General features: G+C 46.3%; 1 protein-coding gene and 1 long non-coding RNA gene across 2 annotated transcripts in view; one reads left to right on the plus strand and one right to left on the minus strand.

Annotated features, from left to right (window-relative positions):
- Positions 1 to 2592: 2592 nt before the first annotated feature.
- LOC117059131 overlaps positions 2593 to 19819 on the minus strand; it is a 61895-nt gene continuing 44668 nt past the window's right edge. Inside the window, exon 3 of the long non-coding RNA XR_004427895.1 lies at positions 2593 to 2930. This is a non-coding gene — a long non-coding RNA (uncharacterized LOC117059131). The remainder of the gene's footprint in view (positions 2931 to 19819) is intronic.
- On the plus strand, positions 8308 to 11448 carry FZD2 (frizzled class receptor 2). The gene has a single exon (XM_033170668.1). The coding sequence runs from the start codon at positions 8708 to 8710 to the stop codon at positions 10385 to 10387; it is 1680 nt and encodes a 559-aa protein (XP_033026559.1). The 5' UTR covers positions 8308 to 8707; the 3' UTR covers positions 10388 to 11448.

Raw genomic sequence — 19819 nt, forward strand, 5'->3', positions numbered from 1 at the left:
AATGGCCAAGTAAACAGCTATTTTTGTGGAGGAGCATGAACATGGAAGGGATGAACAAATAAAGGCATGTACAACTTCCCACAGTTCCAGCACACAAGATGTAGCCCTGGAGGAATGTTCTATAGTGACACCGTCATATCCAGTACCAAGAGCAATGTATCTTACTGCAATATATCCCAGGCCCCAGGCAACATGGAGCGTGTGTTCTTGGATACAGGCATCTCCATGAATGTTGAGAGAAGAGAAAGCACAACTTGGTGGTCAGAGACACGGCTCTGCGGAAGGTCCCCATCTATCCATCATTCAAAGAATCTTGTAGTTTTCAAGAGTCAGGAAAAACAAAACCTGCACATATTCTGTGGCAGAAGCTCTTTCACATAATGTGAACTAGTCGCCAGATGTAATCTGGCATAAATGCTGGAAGGTAAGACTTTGCACCTTGTTGAACTGGGGACAGCTTTGGTTGTAGATACAAGCTAAAAGCAAAAAGGAAGCCCCATCCTGTCGGGAAAGTTTGTGGAAGGGTCATAGCTCAGGGGTAGAGCATCCATCTGAAATCCTGCAGGGCTGCTGCCAGTAAGTGTGGCTAATATTGAGCAAGATGGAGCAAACATCTGTGTGACTCAGCATAAGGCAGCTTCCTAGGTTCCTAAAGTGGGCAATAATGGACATGTGCAAAATACTACTGGCAAGAAACCATGACAATCCAGGAAAATAATAAGTCATGAACATGTCTTACTGAGCTTAAAGTGTAATATTTCGGAAGATCCAAAGAATCGTGCAAGCTATGCTTACCACCAGTGATGGTTTCATACAAGAGTAGCAAAGCATTTTTCAACAGTCCAATAGATGAAGACAAATCATATGCCTTCAAATGTGGCATCAGAGAGCCCCTGGCCTGCCTTCATTTTTTTTTTGGGGGGGGGAATCCCAAATAGCTTGAAACAAAGCAGGCAATAGGATCTGAGGAAGCCAGGAGAATTCTGGCCCCGGGTCAATTGCTCCAGGGACGAAAGCCCAGCTCTGAGCTGCCTATCTGAGAAACCTTGGAAAGTATGTCTGAGGGAGGGAAGGAAGATAGCAGAAAGGGGAAGGGATTCCTTTTTATGCTTTTAAAAAGGGTCAAGTTGCGGGGAGAAAAATGGCCCCAGATAAAAGGCCCCGGGTCAGGCATGAGAGAGCTAAGAGGGGTTTTGAAATATGACAGAGGAAGAATTACAACCGCCAGGAGATAAGATGCTGAGGGTAAGCGGAGATGGCAGGAGGGGGAGGAGGAGGGAAGGGAGGAGGTTAAGTTGGCAGCAGAGAAGGGGAGAGAGATAAGGGAAGAAAGGGTTAGGGTCAGTTGTTCAGAAAGAAAGGCCACCTCGTGTCAGGAAGGCAGATGGCTTGGTCCTGTTACACATACCACATTCCCCAAAAGCGCAAGGTGGGGGTGGGGAGAAAAGATTCCTTGCAGCAAGAAGGGGAGGAAAAAACAGTATTTTTTTGGTGGTGGCAGTCAAACACACACACGAGAAAGGTAGCCTCCACACAAGGCAGTGATGGCTACCATCTTGGGTGGCTTTAAAAGAGGATTAGACAAATTTGTGGAGGTTACGGCTATCCATGGGTGCTAGCCATGACGGCTGTGTTCTCCCTCCTGTCGGAGGCATTATTTTATAATGCCAGTCACCAGGAATCGCTGGTGAGTGAATTGCACTGTAGCATCCATGTTCTGCTTCCCGTAGGCATCTGCTTGGCCACTGTGAGAACAGGGTGCTGGACAAGATGGGCTCTTGGCCTGATCCAGCAGGACTCTTCTTGTGTACATGTGTGATGTACAGATTGAGTCATGTAGTAGATGATTAGGCCATTGATTGTCCTAAGTCGGAATGCAGGGCAGCAAGGATGTGACCCTCTTTAATTCTCCTTGACCTCTTGGTGGCTTTCAGTAGGATGAGCTATGGTATCCTTAGGGACTAGCTTCACTGCAATGACTGTGGGATGGATTTTGATGGGTAGGAGAGGATACCTTAATTGCAATTTATCACTCCAGGTACCCATGTGTGAGAGTTGAACAGAGTTTTAAAATCCCATCCTTTGTCAGCAAAATTAAAAGCCTAGGAATCGGGCTGCAAAACTCTGTTTTGAGCAAGCCAGAAGTAATCTGGCTTCCCTCTTCTTACCCAGCCTAATAGAGAATCAGGGAACAACTTGGGAAGTAAGTTTAAAAATATAATTTACTTACTTGTAATCGTACACTAGTTCTCAGCAATGGCAGCAGTAAAAACTATGCAGGCAAAATACCTATATTTATAGTTATAACCAGCCTCAGGTGTGCATATCCTCCAATGAAACTAGGGACATCCTAAGGAAAAGTGGGACATTCTGGGATCAAATCAGAAACCAGGACGGCTTCTCTAAATCAAGGATGTCCCTGGAAAATAGGGGCACTTGGGAGGGTGTGGGCATGTGCCTAAAGTTGGATCAAGTGGAGGCATGTTTGAATCCAACACTGGTCAAAGGGAGAGAGAGAGAGGAACAGGAAGTACTATATGCTCCTTTCTCTCTATAAGAGGCAGGGGAAATGACATCCCACAGAGCCCTCTCTACCAATTGTATTTCTATTGTCTGAGTATCTGCCTATCAGCAGTACAGCTCTATGGACTTAGCCCCTTGTCATTGTCTTGCCCACCCCCAGGCCTGTGGATGCAGCAATGACCCTGCTGTTCCATAAAGGGGTGGCGGTGTATGACACCCTAAATTCAAGTAATTTGCAGTGAAATCCTAACCACATATGCTCAGAATTAAGTCCTTTTGAATTCCCAGGTAAGTGGACTGCAGCTTGACTCTGGTTCCAAACCAGTGTCTTAAGTTTATCTTAAGAAACAATTTAAGGAGATTATGTAGTTAATGACCAGCCAGCCTTGCTTGATGATTCCATCTTTCTGTAATGTGAAAATAAACAAAGTAAAGCATTTCAGTAGAATAAAATAAGACTTCCACACCTTTTCACTGTCACTTCATCCCAACGTATACAAGAACATGTAAATTTGATGCAGGTTTTAAAATAAGTATCAAACAGTTGTTTTAATAAATGGTGTTTTCCCCCAATCCAGCATTCCTTTCATACCAGAACTGACATAGAAATCAAATTTGCACCCACCCAGCAGCACATCCCATAAGAATGGGAGGATCCCAACATACAATTATAAACAATTAAAATGTAATGAACTTTGCTTTAAGACCTGCTTGTTAATGGCCCCTACATTTTGCATAATTAAGACCTCCTCCACCAATCCTAAATTTCTCCCTCTCCCAAACAAACTCTCACAACAACATGTTAAAGAATGTTCTTGCTTTGAGGTGCCATTAAAGAAAAGGGGGCCATAATGCATTTCTTTGTTCGTGAAAAGGGGCAATTATAAACAAGGAGCAAACTAGCTATTAAAGGGGTCCCTTTAAGAGGTCTCCCAACTCACAGAAAGATGGAGGCTTTTAGCTTAGGTGGGGGAGGGAGGAGAGACACTTTTAAGAGTATATTTATCTCTTTGGGTGGGGGAATTCTCTGTATAATTATTACTGGACCAGCCGCTCTCTGTAAAATACAGGAAATACATTTAGGAGCCGCACAGAATCCTTCTGTAGACTTTTGCATTCCCCCAGAGGGAGCAGTGGACTCTGCTGGGTAACCATTGGTCTGGCTGTGCAATGCTTGCGAGTGCTCTCAGCATATTTGGAATTGGGTGTGGGTGTGTCTCCCTTTGCTGCTTTCTCACTGTTGCCTCTTACGCTGTGTACACACTACCAGCTTAGAAGGCTGCTAGGTCATTATTTTTATCAATTCCAATCGAAACTGGTTGGGGGGGGGAACACACATCAAAACGCAGTAAAAGAAACTATGGATGTACGTACATTGCTTCCCCAAACCAGCAGTGGAAACACACTGGGTGCACAGTAAATGGGAATGCAAACACAGCCTTAAGTCTTTCCCTTTGCTTTCCTTGCTGCCTGTTTTTGGCCCACCAGTAGTGCAAAAATATACACTGTACCCCAGGGGTGTGTATGTGTGTGTGTGTGTGTGAAAACAGAAGGATTCCTTAGCTGGAAAAGACCAAAGCGCCATCTCAGGCAATATATGCTATCTTTCATTTATTTATTACACATCTGTCTCCCCCTTTCATTTAAGGTGCTCAAGGTGGCTTACATAGTTCATCTCTTTCCTCGTTTTATGTTCACAAAAAGAAGGCTCAGGTAGGCTAGGCTGAGAGACTGTGACTGGTCCAGGCCAGGGTCACCCTGTGACCTTCATGTCTGAGTGGGGACTTAGGCTCTGATCTTCTGGGTCCCAGTCCAACATCACACTACGTAGCTCTTTTCCTGTTACCTCTATTAAGGAATGACTGCCGCTCGATGGCAGTGCACTGGTTCAACCCCCCGCGTGCTACAAAAAGAGCTGGGAAAGACCCCCTTCTGGAATTCTGGAGAGCTGATGGCAATCAGTGTAGATAAGACTAAGTTAGATGGATGAAGGTGTAAGACAGACTCTTATGTTCCTATCTGATCTGATAATCAAAGGTATGGTGCCTTGGACCATAGAAATTCTGTTCTGAGTGATCATGACTTAACAGCTGTTGATCCTCCTCTCCATTGTGGGTTCCACTTAGCTTTCACCATCACTCTGTCAAGATGTCTAATCTGTGTTTTAAAAGCTATTGGCCTTCCCAGCACCCTGGAGAAATTCCAGTGAATTAATTAGGTGTTGTACTTCCTCTCCTTCTAGGGAGTCAGCATAGACGAAACTGATAAATGTTTTTAATACTGTTTCTTAGACTGTTGTAAGCCTCCCTGGGACCTCATGGCGAAAGGCAGTTAAGAAATCTAGATGATGATGATGATGATGAAGCCACCAGCAGGCATACCATTTTCTGTCACAGTGCTGCAAGGATGGGAAAAATTATACTTAATTCATTCAGATGGTGTCATCTTAAGGCATCATCCGTTATATAGCTGTATCTGTAGATTATGTCAGTTCTTTATGGGCTTTGGAGACCAGAGGTGTAACTCACTCACTCATCCCCATATGTCTTGGGTCCTCTGAACTGATCAGCAATGCCCCTACTGGCAGGCTTGCAGCAGGCATGGAGTCGGACAACGGGGACTTCACATCTGGGGGGCAGCTGAACCCCAGGGTGCTGATGGAGCATGTCAAAGTGCAGATTACTGTGGCCAACAAGCAGGAGCTGCTGCAGAGGATGAGGAGCAAAGGTTTCCTGAAGTCGAAACAAAATTAAAAAAAAATTCCTTCCAGTAGCACCTTAGAGACCAACTAAGTTTGTTACTGGTATGAGCTTTCGTGTGCATGCACACTTCTTCAGATACACTGAAACGGAAGTCACCAGTCCCTTATATATAGTGAGAGGGTGGGGAGGGGTATTACTCAGAAGGGTGGTGGGAATGGGTGATTGGCTGATAGGTGTGGTAAACCTGTTGACGACTGTTAAGGACTGCAATTGGTGTTACAGGAAAAAAAGCAAAGGGTGAGATGGCTATAAGGGTCTGGTGACTTCTGTTTCAGTGTATCTGAAGAAGTGTGCATGCACACGAAAGCTCATACCAAGAACAAACTTAGTTGGTCTCTACGGTGCTACTGGAAGGAATTGTTTTATTTTGTTTCGACTATGGCAGACCAACACGGCTACCTACCTGTTTCCTAAAGTGTATTGGAAATCCTGGAAGCTTCGTCAACATCTCCGAGCAGAACTGTGTTCTGATGTGCCTGGACTGCTACATGGGCTCCTGGAACACAGTCTCATGGGCCTACAACTCCCAGCTGCAGAGGAGTTTTTGGGCGTACTGCTTCATTTGCAATTAGTGCACGTACCACAGCTTCTTGCTGAAATCCTGTAACTTCACACAACAAATCTTCCGGGGTGGGGTGTTGTTGTTTGGGGCCACTTATCACACAAGGATGCCCCTTCAGATGGCAATAAGGCTGCAACATTGCGGAAGCACCACAGAACAGCTCATAAAGGGAAACATGTGAACAGCCCATTATATATCCAGCATGAATGTACTATTATTGTGTCATTAATATGTTGCAGAATGCACTCTCAAAAAACAACACTAGTCTGGAGGGGCTCTCAGTATTTTGTGGGAGGGATTCAGTGGCACACCAGAACTATAGGCTTGTGCATTTAAAATGAATTCAAAGCATCCTGGCCCTAGTGCAGCAAATCCACTTGTAAAAAACATAACTACTTTTTGCAGTTTGACAGGTGAAGGGAAAATGCATTGGAAAGTGTGGGGTGAACTAATGGCTAAGGGGAAGATGCTGGAACACCCTGGAAGCATTTGTTGAGGGCGAGATATAATCTACCATAACTTCCACGTAAGCTTTGGACAAGCAAATAGGTCATCTGGAGGGGCCCTACATTTTCCCTTGTGGGTCCATATTAAGCCAAAGTACTTGACTATAATCTAACTTATTTCCATCAAAGCTAAATTGGTTTACATCTAAGTACTTTAGCTTAGCTATGAATTGGGCTGCTGTCCAGCAATTCTGCAAATGTAGTATTTGGAATTCATGGGGTGCTTCCAGTGTGTCACTATTTTGGGGTGGGATTCAATTGCATACCGGAAAATTCAGACCGCACATTTACACTGAATGAGAGGTTCTGCGCAACAAACTCTCTTCCCAAAAATATCTGGGATTTTCTGCAGTAAGGGAAGTGATGGTAAAATGTACTGGAATTGTGGGATAATGCTTGGTTAGACATGACATCCTCTAACCTCCCCTGCAAACAGATCCATAATGAATCCCCATTAAATAGCTAATATTATCTAATCTCCCTGCAAACAAATAAGGACGAATGATTCCTGTGTTGCAGGGGGTTGGACTAGATGACCTTTGAGGTCCCTTCCAACTCTGCAATTCTACAATTCTATGAATGGTCAATAAACAGATTGTCTGGAAGCTCCTATAGATTCAGAGCCCTTCCAATGCCAGAAAATTTAGCTCTCTGCCTTAAAAGCAGGCTCAGCCACCAAACTACAAACAAAAACCGGATCAGACTTTCATGTGTCAGGAGTGGAGAGCAATTGCCCATCAGAATGGAGACTGCAGAGCAAATGCCATCAAGTGATCCGAGCAAGGGAGTCAGTCCACACACTTAAAGAGGAAAATCATAACTTCCAAAAGTCCCAGGTCTTTGGGGAGAAAGGGAGGAAGTCTTTTGGTTCCCTGGACTAGGATAAACATGAGCCAAATACAGCCACTAGATATTTTCAATATAATTGGGTGTGTGTGTGTGTGTGTGTGTGTGCGTGCTGCAACATGGCACCTTCCACCATCTAGAATCACAGGTGGCATTTCACATGCCGATGCTCCACTTCCACTGGCCAACGTGACAAATGATCGGGGTCGATGGGAGGACCCTGGGGTCCCCATTGCTGCTCTAGATTTTGCTCTGCGCCTAAGAAGGGAAGGCAACCCCACCTCCTTCCCAAGACTGAGTACAATCAGACATTGTGTTGGGAGAATATTCCTTTCCAACAAGGTCATGCATCAGGTCTAAACTGAAGGGCTCACTCCCACACCTTGTTCCCAACTTAGTGATATATAGAGCAACAATGTATAACCTAATAATACAGACAAGGATGCTTCTGAGCACAAGCAGAGAGCATTAACTGCCTCCAGCTTCCCAAACACCAGGCACAACTTCTAGGTGAAATGGCTGGCTTGAGGGGGGTCTCAACCATTTTTTAAAAAGTTAATAATGAAATACAGTACCCAGGAAGCAGGGACTTTCATGAACTCCCCCCCCCCCCAATCTCTTGTGTAGAAGTGTGTGGAACTGGAGGCAGGGAGACTGGCGAGAAAGATCTGGGGATAAACATGCAACTCACTCCGGCAGTTTTCTGTGTGTTTTGACTGGAAATTGTTTGCAGAGAAGGGAGAGGCGGCGCTCTGCACTTTGCCTATTAAGAATCGGAAAGTGTGTGGGGGGGGGGGGAGTAGTTGTGTTGCCCGCACATCCAAGATAATCTGTCTGCTAATAATTATAATTGGGGCGGGAGGTGAATAATCATCATCGAAGGTAAATTATTTCTCCTTAAAAGCAGCCACAGGCTCGTGATTGAGCGGGCGCGGGGGGAGGTGGAGAGAGAAGAGAGAGGTTTTTGGCATCTGATTCGTGATCTCGTTAATTTTTTCCCCCTTCCGCGATTGACCAATCCTGGGAAGAGAGGGAGGGGGGAGGAGGGCTGGTCCCTGATTTTGAATTTGATTGGGCGAGAGGAAATTTTGGGAAGGGGCTTAGGCAGCCAAGGTCTCTTTGATGGCGCTGGGAAGGGGGAAAAGGAAGAGAGGGGGCCGGACTGGAATTGATTAAGTTGGGAGGAGAAAGAGGAGAAGGCTGGGCGAAGCTCAGCTCAGCCCGGGGGCCCTCCTTTGAAACGGACTAATTGGGGAGCGAAGACACAAAGGGACGCGAAAGGCGCTCGGAGAGACGCACAGCAAGGAAGTTTCCCGCTGGGTGAGTGGAGTTGCTCCCTTGGATCTCCCAGGCGGATCCCCCCCTCTTCACCCCCCCCCGCAAAAAACCAACTCGGAAACTTTTGCCAGGACCCGTGTCCCCCGAGGGAGTGACAGATCCCAGCTCGTCCTGGGGAGGAGACGAGGCGATCGGGTGTCGGTGAGAACCGAGGGGGGGAGAGAGCCACCATGCGCCTTGCCGACGCGTCCTTGGCTCGCTGCCTGGCGCCGCCGCTGTTGCTGTTGCTGCTGCTGGGCTCCTGCCGGGCCCAGTTCCATGGGGAGAAGGGCATTTCGATCCCCGACCACGGCTTCTGTCAGCCGATCTCCATCCCTCTGTGTACCGACATTGCCTACAACCAGACGATCATGCCCAACTTGCTGGGGCACACGAGCCAAGAGGACGCTGGCTTGGAGGTGCACCAGTTCTACCCGCTGGTGAAGGTGCAGTGCTCGCCGGAGCTCAAGTTCTTCCTGTGCTCCATGTACGCGCCCGTGTGCACCGTCCTGGAGCAGGCCATCCCGCCGTGCCGCTCCATCTGCGAGCGGGCGCGCCAGGGCTGCGAGGCGCTCATGAACAAGTTCGGCTTCCAGTGGCCCGAGCGGCTGCGCTGCGAGAACTTCCCTCGCCACGGCGCGGAGCAGATCTGCGTGGGCCAGAACCACTCGGAGGAAGGCGGCTCGCCCGCGCTGCTCACCAGCGCCACCCCGATCGCCGGCCAAGGCACGGCGGGCCACCCCCGCTACGCTACCCTGGAGCACCCGTTCCACTGCCCGCGCGTGCTCAAGGTGCCCAGCTACCTCAACTACAAGTTCCTGGGCGAGAAGGACTGTGCTGCGCCCTGCGAGCCGGCCAAGCCCGATGGGCACATGTTCTTCAACCAGGAGGAGATCCGCTTTGCGCGCATCTGGATCCTCATCTGGTCGGTGCTGTGCTGCGCCTCCACCTTCTTCACGGTCACCACCTACCTGGTGGACATGCAGCGCTTCCGCTACCCGGAGAGGCCCATCATCTTCCTGTCGGGCTGCTACACCATGGTATCCGTGGCATACATCGCTGGCTTTGTGCTGGAGGAGCGTGTGGTGTGCAACGAGCGCTTCCAGGACGACGGCTACCGCACGGTGGTTCAGGGCACCAAGAAGGAAGGCTGCACCATCCTCTTCATGATGCTCTACTTCTTCAGCATGGCCAGCTCCATCTGGTGGGTCATCCTCTCACTCACCTGGTTCCTGGCGGCTGGCATGAAGTGGGGCCACGAGGCCATCGAGGCCAACTCTCAGTACTTCCACTTGGCCGCCTGGGCCGTGCCAGCCGTCAAGACCATCACCATCCTGGCCATGGGGCAGATTGACGGCGACCTGCTCAGCGGCGTGTGCTTTGTGGGCCTCAACAACATTGATCCCCTGCGTGGCTTCGTGCTGGCACCGCTCTTCGTCTACCTCTTCATCGGCACCTCCTTCTTGCTGGCGGGCTTCGTGTCCCTCTTCCGCATCCGGACCATCATGAAGCATGGAGGCACCAAGACGGAGAAGCTGGAGCGCCTCATGGTGCGCATCGGCGTCTTCAGCGTGCTCTACACCGTCCCGGCCACCATCGTCATCGCCTGCTACTTCTACGAGCAGGCCTTCCGCGAGCACTGGGAGCGCAGCTGGATCAGCCAGAACTGCAAGAGCTTGGCTATCCCCTGCCCGCTCCAGTACACCCCGCGCATGAACCCCGACTTCACCGTCTACATGATCAAGTATCTCATGACGCTCATCGTGGGCATCACCTCGGGGTTCTGGATCTGGTCGGGGAAAACCCTGCACTCCTGGAGGAAATTCTATACCAGGCTAACTAACAGCAAACACGGGGAGACAACCGTTTGAAAAGGGGGATATCGAGAGGTGGGGGAAGGAGAGAGAGACTTGGTTTGGTAGCCCCAAACTTTGAAACAATTATGAAAAAAACCAGGGGGCCCCCCATCCCCGGATGTGCTCTGTGGGGGGTATGGGGTTTTTTTTGCAGGGAGGGGGAGCCTCTCTCTGGAATTCGGGAATTCCTGTTGCACAGAGCAGAGACCTTCCTTTTTGACAATCTGGAGAGAAAACACGGAAAAGAACGAGGGAGAGAGACCGAAGTATTTAAAACTGTCTCCTTTTAATTAAAACTTTTTTTTTGCTTTAGGTTTTTATTAACTATTAAAGGGTGTCTTTTGTAATTAAAATTGTAAATAGCATTTGTAAATTTAATTATATATTTCTATTTAAAAAAAGAGCGAGAGAGAATGCCAGCAAGGACCCAGAAACATAGGGAGAGGGTCAAAGAAAGGAAATGGTCACCCATATTCTTCTCCCCCCCTTTCTTTGGGTACTATATATATTTTTCCCCTTTGCCTTTGCCATACCTTCATCACCCCTCCCTCTCCATGGAGCCAAGAGGACTGCCTGCTGTTTGGGTTGGCCCCTTAATAGGACATTCTCTCTTAAACTTTTCTGAAGAGCCAGGCTTGGAATTGCTCCCCCACCTCCTGCAAAAACACATCGCCCATCAACTCCCCTTTGGAGACTACAGTTTTTTTGGTACGGTTCCAGGAAGACTTCTCCCATCTCTCTCATTTTTTCCTCTCCGCTTCTGAAGGTTTGCAAGTAACTTTTTGCATCTATGAAAAAACTGTGCCGGTGGGGGTGGGTGCCTGTGGGATGTGAGTCTTCTCTCCTTTGCTGAAAATTGGGCCCTGGCTGTGCGGATCTCCTTATGGTGATTTCTGCTAAAGAAAGAAATCTGCTGCAAGAAAAGGGTTCCCCTCTCCCTCCTGCCTTAAGCTGCAGAGTTCTTTTTTCTGTTGCATTTGTACATTTCTATTCCCCCCTCCCTTTAGATGTTTTGTACAAAAGGTGTCTTTTTAAAAACTACATTTCCTGTATTAAACAGACTTGTTCTTTGCAAATTCAGTTTTGAGTTTTTTTCAGAAACAGCAGCAGCAGCTTCAAAAGCAATCTGTTGGCGAGATGTCCCTCAGTCAAATTCTATAAAGCAGTTAAATGCTGCAATGCATACTTCACAGACCAGCACACAATGCCTGCTTGCCAAAGGGATGGATCTATTTTTTTCCTTAAAGAACCTTTTTAGAAAGAGACACTGGAAAGTGCTTGATGACATTTTATAAAGTTTTCAAGGAGAATCCCCCAATATATATATATATATATTGACAAGGCATTTATTTAACTTTTGAGAACTGATACTTTACGTTACCAGAAATTCTTTCCCCTGCTCCTTGAAAAAAATATGGCAGAGAGAGAAATTTGTATTTTGACTCAGTTTTTTGTCTTTTTTGTGGGGGTATGCTTTTACTCCTTCCCCACCTCCCATGCCAGCTCTCAAAAATATTCAAAAATATTTGGACAGGTTCTTAAGTGACGTTATGAGGAAGTATCAGGTTTGTGTTTTTTTGTTCAGTAAAAGAGTGGTGTGTCTGGTGGAAATGTTGTAGTACTCACGGCATTAACTAATTTATTGGAAGTAAGTTCCGCTGATTTTTTTTGATAGAATGGATTTCCAAAAATGTTTGTGAGACCACAGCCCAAGGCTTCCACTAAAATCTATGTGCGCCGATTCACGTGTTAGAATTCGAAATCAAACAGCACTTTCTAGGAAAAAAAGGATGACCATGTGCAGATAATCATATGTGAAAATTGCCTACACATGCATTTTGCTGAATGTTATGTAACCTCTTGAAAGATTTAATTGCCACCTCATTGTTCTCTTTCCCGCTCCAAGTAAATCTGTTAGGGGTTCTGGTGCCCTTTGTCATAACAGTGAAAACATACATATAACAGCAGCCCAATCCTATAGCTTTTTGCTCTGAAATAAGTCCCACTAAGTTCAGTGGTTCTTACACTGAAGTAAACTGCAGCCTAAATTTCAGTTCTCTCAAGCGGAAAATTAATTCCTGTATTTAAAAAACAGTTAACGTCTTTTTTAAAAGCTTCTAATGAATTACTTAAATGTCTTTGCCTCCCGCCAACCATTATCCCTCTTTTAAATTTCAAAATAGAATTTTGTTGATTTGGTAACAATCAAAATTCAATCCTAGCTACACACATATACACAAAAGGTCATTTTTGTATTTAAAGTAAGCTCCTAGAAAGGCTTTATAGAAGTCACTCTGATCCTAACCAGAAATCAGCTAGAAAATTCCACCCATGCTTGTAAGATGATAACACCTCTAGTAATATATCTCTTTAAAGCAGAAGCAGTACAATAAAGGGTAAAACTTGGAAGTGTGGAGGAGAATCCCACTGTCACTAGCACGTATATTCAGAAAAGTGGCGGGGGGGGGGATGAAATAAAACTTCCCTCCTTCAATTCAGTTTAATTTCTCAGTGGCAGGAGAGAGCACATACATCATCCCCACCCAAATCCTTTCCCAGCTTTTTGTGGTAGAATTGTGACTCTGACTCGGGTTGTTGCTGCTTCCTTTCTTGTGTCACTTAGTTGGCTTTTTAAAAGGTAATGGATAGAAATAAATAGTTTTGCATTTTCTTTTGCACCCAAATGTTCCTGGAGGAAGCAATTTACTGGTCCTGCGGATTATGGGACTGGTGTGTATACCAAAACAGATGGGGGGGGGGAGAGAGAGAGAGAGAGAGAGTTGTATAGCATTGCAGCAAGGAACGGGGTGGGAAAGAAAGAGAAAGAAAGAGTGTACAACTTTGCATTCCACATTTTAAGCCTCCTTAACAGAGTGAGGGTGAAAAAGAGAGCCTCCAGAACACACCCACCCACCCCCAGACACACGCATCCTCTTCCATCAGAGAGGGGAGTGTGGTTTAAAGCCAAAAGTCAGAGGGCCACTAAAGCAAACCAGATGGACGTTTGGAAGGCTGCAAACATGTGTCCAGTATCAAAGCAATCCAGCTAGATAGAGGAGGAGCAAATTCCATCTGGTCTAATTTAAAAAAAGAAGCTGAATGGGATTTTCCTCTTGGTGTTTGAATGCTGCCTGCCAGGGAGCATGCCAGCCTCGCTACCACCCCCTTGTTGCCACTTAACAGTGGCTCTTTTGCTACTCCCACTGGATTTTTTTTTCCACGACAACTGGTAATTTGGGAAGTTCTAAAAAAAAAGAAGAAGAAGAAGAAGAGAAAGAAAGAAATGGAGTTCTTTCTACTGACTCCGAAATTTACAAGAGGGGGGAAATGGACTTAGAGCTTTCGACGACAAATGGCCTTTTAAACTTTCTCTTTTCTTGAACAGAAGAAGTGTGTGAACTTTCTCTCTCTGCCACCCCACCCCCGCCTGCCACTTTATTTATGTGACCCAGTTTTGGAATTCCTCCTTCCTTTCCAGGTGACTTCAGTGACACAAGAGCACAACTCTCAAGTCGGCCACAGTGTCATCACCAACTACTACTCCATGGGATTGAGCCCTTAGTTCTGCTGCCAGGGCCTCTTTCTGTTTTGTTTCTGTTTTGTTTGGTAAGAATCGCATTTGCCGAAAGTTTTTCTGCATGGCTCATATTCCAGCATTCTCTCCCCCCCCCCCCCGCCCCAACTCTCAGACCTGTCTTACGAATCTTGCAAAAGCACCGACAGATGGATCTCATTAGTTTCCCTTTTTTGGCAAAGGTACTTCAGCCGCTCGCCCCACACAAGAAGGGACTACACCCAAACTTTTTGCGCCCCACTTTCCGAGCTCTGGACAGAACAACGTGCAACGTGGATCCAAGGCGGGGAGTGGAGAACGGCCTTCCTCTGCCAAGGAATGCTGGGGCCAGGAGTTTAACTCTCTCCCCCTCTCCCCATTTTGTTCTTAATTTAATCCTTCTGGTTTTGTAAGCCTAGAAAAACAAGACCATCTAATGTCAAGACAGTTTATATCAGGCGGGTGCCTCTGTGTGTGTGTGTGTGTGTGTGTGTGTGTGTGTGTGTGTTAACAAAAGGCCTGAAAACTTTTCTTCTCTCCGCCCCCCCCCCCCCACTTCCACCCACCTCTTTCCCTTTTCTCCTGGCCTCTTGCTAAGTGCATACATAACTTGGAGCTCAGCAGAACCCCCTCCCAACATGTCCTTGCTCACCCTAACCATTTTTTGCTTGCAATGCCAATTTGGGGGAGCAGAGTGGGGGGTGCTGAATCTGTTGGAAATAAAAGTTTGCTACTCAGAAAGGGCGTAGCCTTTGCCAGATTCTCCACCTTACTTAAAAAACCCATTTCACATTCTCTCTCTGTCTCTGTCTCTCTGTCGAATGATCACTCCCTCCCATGCCCCCAAAAGGAGTTGCACAGGACATTTGTGTGTTCCCACTTAAAGTTGACACACGGGCTTTGAAATGGAGATTTGTCCCTCAGCAGAGCAGCAGCCTGCTTAACACATTAAGAATCCCAGCTGCCAGGGGGAAGGGAGAAAAGGGGAGAGGTTTGATCTGCACTGGGTGGATTCCTCTCTTCTCTCTTCCTCCCCCGCCCCCCCCAACTAATGTAAGACAAGAGTGTGGGGCTGTTTGTGCAATAAACTGCTACAGACCTGGAGCTATTTGGAAGGGGGGGCGGTGGAATATGAAATTCCTTTGCAGCAGACGGGAAGGCTGTCCAGTCGTGCAGACAAAAAAGCCCTTCTTTAAATGACTCACAGTTGCAAAGAGTCAACCAGAGCTGTTTAACGAAAGAACACGAAGGAGGGGTTGGCGAGCAACTGGATTCCCAGCCAGGCTTCTGTTCCAACTCCCATCAAGATGGGCTTTCTGGTTATTGGAGCAGTTGTCGTGCCTTAAATGTGCTTCCATATCCTCTGCGATGCCTTGATCCTGCAAAGCCGCCTCTGCGTGCAGACCCCTATGAGGCTCTTTATAGGGTACTGTGCAGTTTTGCCAAAAAAACTGAGGCAGGGAACTAACAGAGGGAGAAGGGGGGTGGGAGAAATCCCATTTCCCAAAAATCCTAGTACCGTCCAGAATGTGACTCACTGTAACTAACAGCAAGCCGCACTAAATTTCTCCTACAGAGTCTTGATCCAGGGGTGAACCCTTTGATCAGTCTTCAGTGCTGGGGTTCCACCATGGAATGTATCTTAATGCCTCAAACGCCCAAACCCTTTATATAGCCAATCAATCACCAGTGAAGGCCTCCTGCAGATACCACCTTATCAGGAGGTCCTTTAGCGTTGTGGTCTATTAGGTGCCTACTTAAAAACTCCTCTTTGAACAACAAGCCTTTTAAACCAAGATACTTCCCGGTCTGCAAGTACATTGGAATCATTCTTGAAAATATGTTCTTATTGTTTTATCGCTTGATGTTTGCCATCCTGGCCAGCTTTGGAAGGAAGGATGCAATCTACATTTAACAAATAAGTAATGTGGGATGAAGACAGGCATAACATAAAAGGTAACTCAAGAGAATGTCGCTGTACCTGGGTTTCAATGGAAATTACCAATGTGCATAGCAGTGAATTGAAGCTTGGCTCAGTGTCAGATTTGGCCCTTTCCCCTATGCTTCAGGTGGTATGTCCATACTTAAAAAAACAAAAAAAATCACATGAATATTCATGTGTGTACGCTTGTGTGAGCATTCATTGCCTGAATTATGCAATGGCGACAACAAAGAAACTTATTTTTACATGTGCGAAACTGCTTGAGGGAGTTGGGTAGGGGGTGGTTTCCTGGTGGCATCACAGCAGGGGGGTGGGGCAGAGCACAGGAACAGAAACAGCATCATACAAGCAGCTGGTTTCAGTTTCCAACCTGTTCAGAGCTTGGCCCTGGAGAGGAACAGATATGTTTCGACTGAAGGCTGAACGTTACTTCCTTCGTCACCCAAAGAAGAGTACCTTCTCACTCACAACGCTGAGTAACCATAACCAGCTTCAAAATCTAGGATTGCAAAGGAGGGCTAGGCAGATCTCAGGCTTGAAGAATCTACTTGGGTTTTTTTTACTAGAATGCCAAGATCCACCAAATGAAGTCGGGTGCAAAAGACATAGAATTGAATAATTCTCTGTCCAAGGGTTTATTCTGAGTACCCTTCAGGCTGAGGGAGCTGGCGTTTGTCCACAGACAGCTTTCCGGGTCATGTGGCCAGCATGACTAAACTGCTTCTGGCGCAATGGGACACCATGACAGAAGCCAGAGCACACAGAAACGCCGCTTACCTTACCTAGCTGCCTTTTAGCTCCTGAGCCGGATTAAATTTTCTGTGGTCCATGTTTTAAACCCTAAAAGTCTTGGAACCAGGAAACTTAGCTGACCACCTCCCTCAGTACTGACCAAGGTGAAAGTTAAGATATTCCAGGAAAATCCTGCAAGTTGTTCAACAACCAGCACAAAATGATGTGGTCACAACAGTGAAGGGGGCTTTCCTGATGGTGGTACCAATCATTTAGAATATTCTCTCCTGGGTGGTTTAAGAGGTGGATGTTTAACTAGCCAGCCTTAAATACAATTTAAATATGTAGGCTTACCTATGTTTCCCTGTATCTATCATATATAGCAGGCATCAGGAACGTCTGGCCTGAGGGCTAAATGTGCCCAGGTACAGGTTTTGATTTGGTCTATGAGGACTTTTTCCCAAACCAATTGTGCAGCCATATCCCTGCAGTGCCCAGCAGCTGAGAGGCAATGACTTCAAGTGGAGCTACCCAGTCCAGGACATTTTGCAAGCCCCGTGTGATGCTTTCAAGTCACCCGATGTCATTGTAATTAACAGGCCAGTGGCTCCACCCACCTGTCAAATTTGGCCCTCAATGAGTAGGGGAGATAAGAATCTGGCCCATTGGCCAGACTAGCTTCCCCATCCCCAGCGTTGGTTTTATTCTGTTTTCCTTATTTGGATTTATTTATTTATTTGATTCTAACATTTTTATATGAACCTACATTGGTTTTTAAAATTATGTTTCAATCTAAACTACTTATATTTATTCTTATATTAAGTGGTATATAATTTTTAGAAATGAATGAATGAATATCTGCCAAAAACAAGGAGGAAAAATGGGAAGATTGAGAGGGAATATTGGGAGGGAAGGAAGGAAGGAAGGAAGGAAGGCTAGTCAGAATTCTGGGCTCACGGGCTGGTCCTACCTGGTATGTACTGATTCATTCATTATAAGATTAATATCCATGACTTTCTAATCCATATGTATTACTCAAGACATCTTACAATAGTTCAAATCACAATAATAAAATATAGCAACAATTAAAACATAACATGGCCTGGGGTTGGCGGATGAAACATGTCCTTCAGTAAAAGTACTTTAATCTGACAAATGAAAAGCCTGCTAAAATAAAAATATATTCACAACTGATGGAAGGCAACCAGAAAGGAGGCCATCTCTGGTCCCTAGCCCTCATCCCAACCAAACTTGTGCTGACCATGGATGAGACACAGTGAAGGGCTCCACTACTAACTACTTGATCTTAATGAATAGGCAAGGATAATGTGTACATCTGCCACAGGGAACCTCAGACGACTGGACTCTATCCTCACAGCTGTAATGGAGGCCTGGATTCTAACCCTTCAGCCAATCGCAGCACATAAATAACATGATATGAGACATAGCCAAGGAACACCATTGCCATTTTGATCTATCCTCTTGCTTATGAATTTCAGAGAGAGCACAACAGGTGGTAACTTGGCAGGGAGTTCACTGCTGAGAGGGCACACTGCACAAAAGTCCCAAGGTTCACAATGAAATCATTGCCAACACTTGCCTTCTCAGCAACCTTTCAGGTACTCTACCTCAGGACTCTGGATGCCCAACAGGAATCACAACTCTGCAGCTACAACTGGAGATGCAAGGCTGTTGGAAAGAAAGGGAGGGGAGACCACACTTCAAAGCTTCCATCCCTTTCCCCAACTCCTCCAAATCTTCAAAAAAAAAGGGGTGGGAGTCCCGTGATCGCAAAACACCCCGGCCCACAGAGTGTCTCCCATTCCCTATAAGGAAATGGCATGTACTGTTTTATCCACCCTCCATTACTGCACTCATTGTAGCAGTAACCCCCTTAAGGAGAGGACACAGAAAAATATGTACCATACAAAACAGGGGTTGCTGTTGACTTGAGTGGATCGCGGGCAATATTGTGTCTCGGGAATATAACCAGCAGATACTGGAAACTTTCCTGAATGGGGATGGGACAGCACAACCTGATGGGATGAAGGAAGCTGAACTAAATGAAAGGCGTCCTGGGGGCAGGACAGGCCACTCCCTTTAACTCAAGTTCAGGGGCCACAAATATGCTCCCTTTTGCTTTCTGAAGTTATTGTTACCAGCTTAACCCCTCAAAAGGGACTCTTGGCTTTGCAAAGGTCACATTCAGATCTCTCCAGGGGTGCATCTCCTGTTTCATCTACCCTTTGCCTTTCCCACTGAGCTACCCCCTGAGCTTGCTTTTGTAGCTACCATTCTTCTTATGCAAGTAGTGGCTTTCTCGCAGCCTCCACCCCCCACTCTTCTGCAAAATGCTGGTCCCAAAACACACAAAGGCGGCAATATAAATGTTTTGTGGGCAGTGCTGTTGAGTTTGTCTGCATAGAGGCACTGTTCTTACTACAGGGCTCCAAGGACGCCTCCAAGTTCTTCATATAGCCCTTCAACTACTATGACACGGAGATTTCTGCAGGAGATGGCGCAGTAGTTTCGTTTTGGCTTCCTTCTTGGGTGTTGTGTGGAGGGTATTATGTGCATTGGATTAAGAGTGATGTCAAGGCATGGTGACTGCCTGGCATAGCAAGAGCAGAAGATCACCCAGTACTTTCCACTCCAATGTTTTACATCTAAGCAGCAGGTTTTTGTCAACTTGTACATTGTAATCTTACCTAGATTACTGTTACCCTCTTATAAATCTTAGCTTGATCACCTCAACTTCACCTCTTGTACGGAATTGTATTTTAAGCCAGCAATGGACCACTTGCCAATTATATCATATTCCTAGGGAACTCCCAGAAGTGCAAGCTGGATTTCGAAGGGGCAGAGGAACCAGAGACCAAATTGCAAACATGCGCTGGATTATGGAGAAAGCTAGAGAGTTCCAGAAAAACATCTACTTCTGCTTCATTGACTACACAAAAGCATTTGACTGTGTCGACCACAACAAACTATGGCAAGTTCTTAAAGAAATGGGAGTGCCGGATCACCTCATTTGTCTCCTGAGAAATCTCTATGTGGGACAAGAAGCTACAGTTAGAACTGGATATGGAACAACTGATTGGTTCAAAATTGGGAAAGGAGTACGACAAGGCTGTATATTGTCTCCCTGCTTATTTAACTTATATGCAGAATTCATCATGCGAAAGGCTGGACTGGATGAATCCCAAACCGGAATTAAGAT

This window comes from Lacerta agilis, chromosome 14, assembly GCF_009819535.1.
Source record: "Lacerta agilis isolate rLacAgi1 chromosome 14, rLacAgi1.pri, whole genome shotgun sequence".
Classification (NCBI taxonomy): Eukaryota; Metazoa; Chordata; class Lepidosauria; order Squamata; family Lacertidae; genus Lacerta; species Lacerta agilis.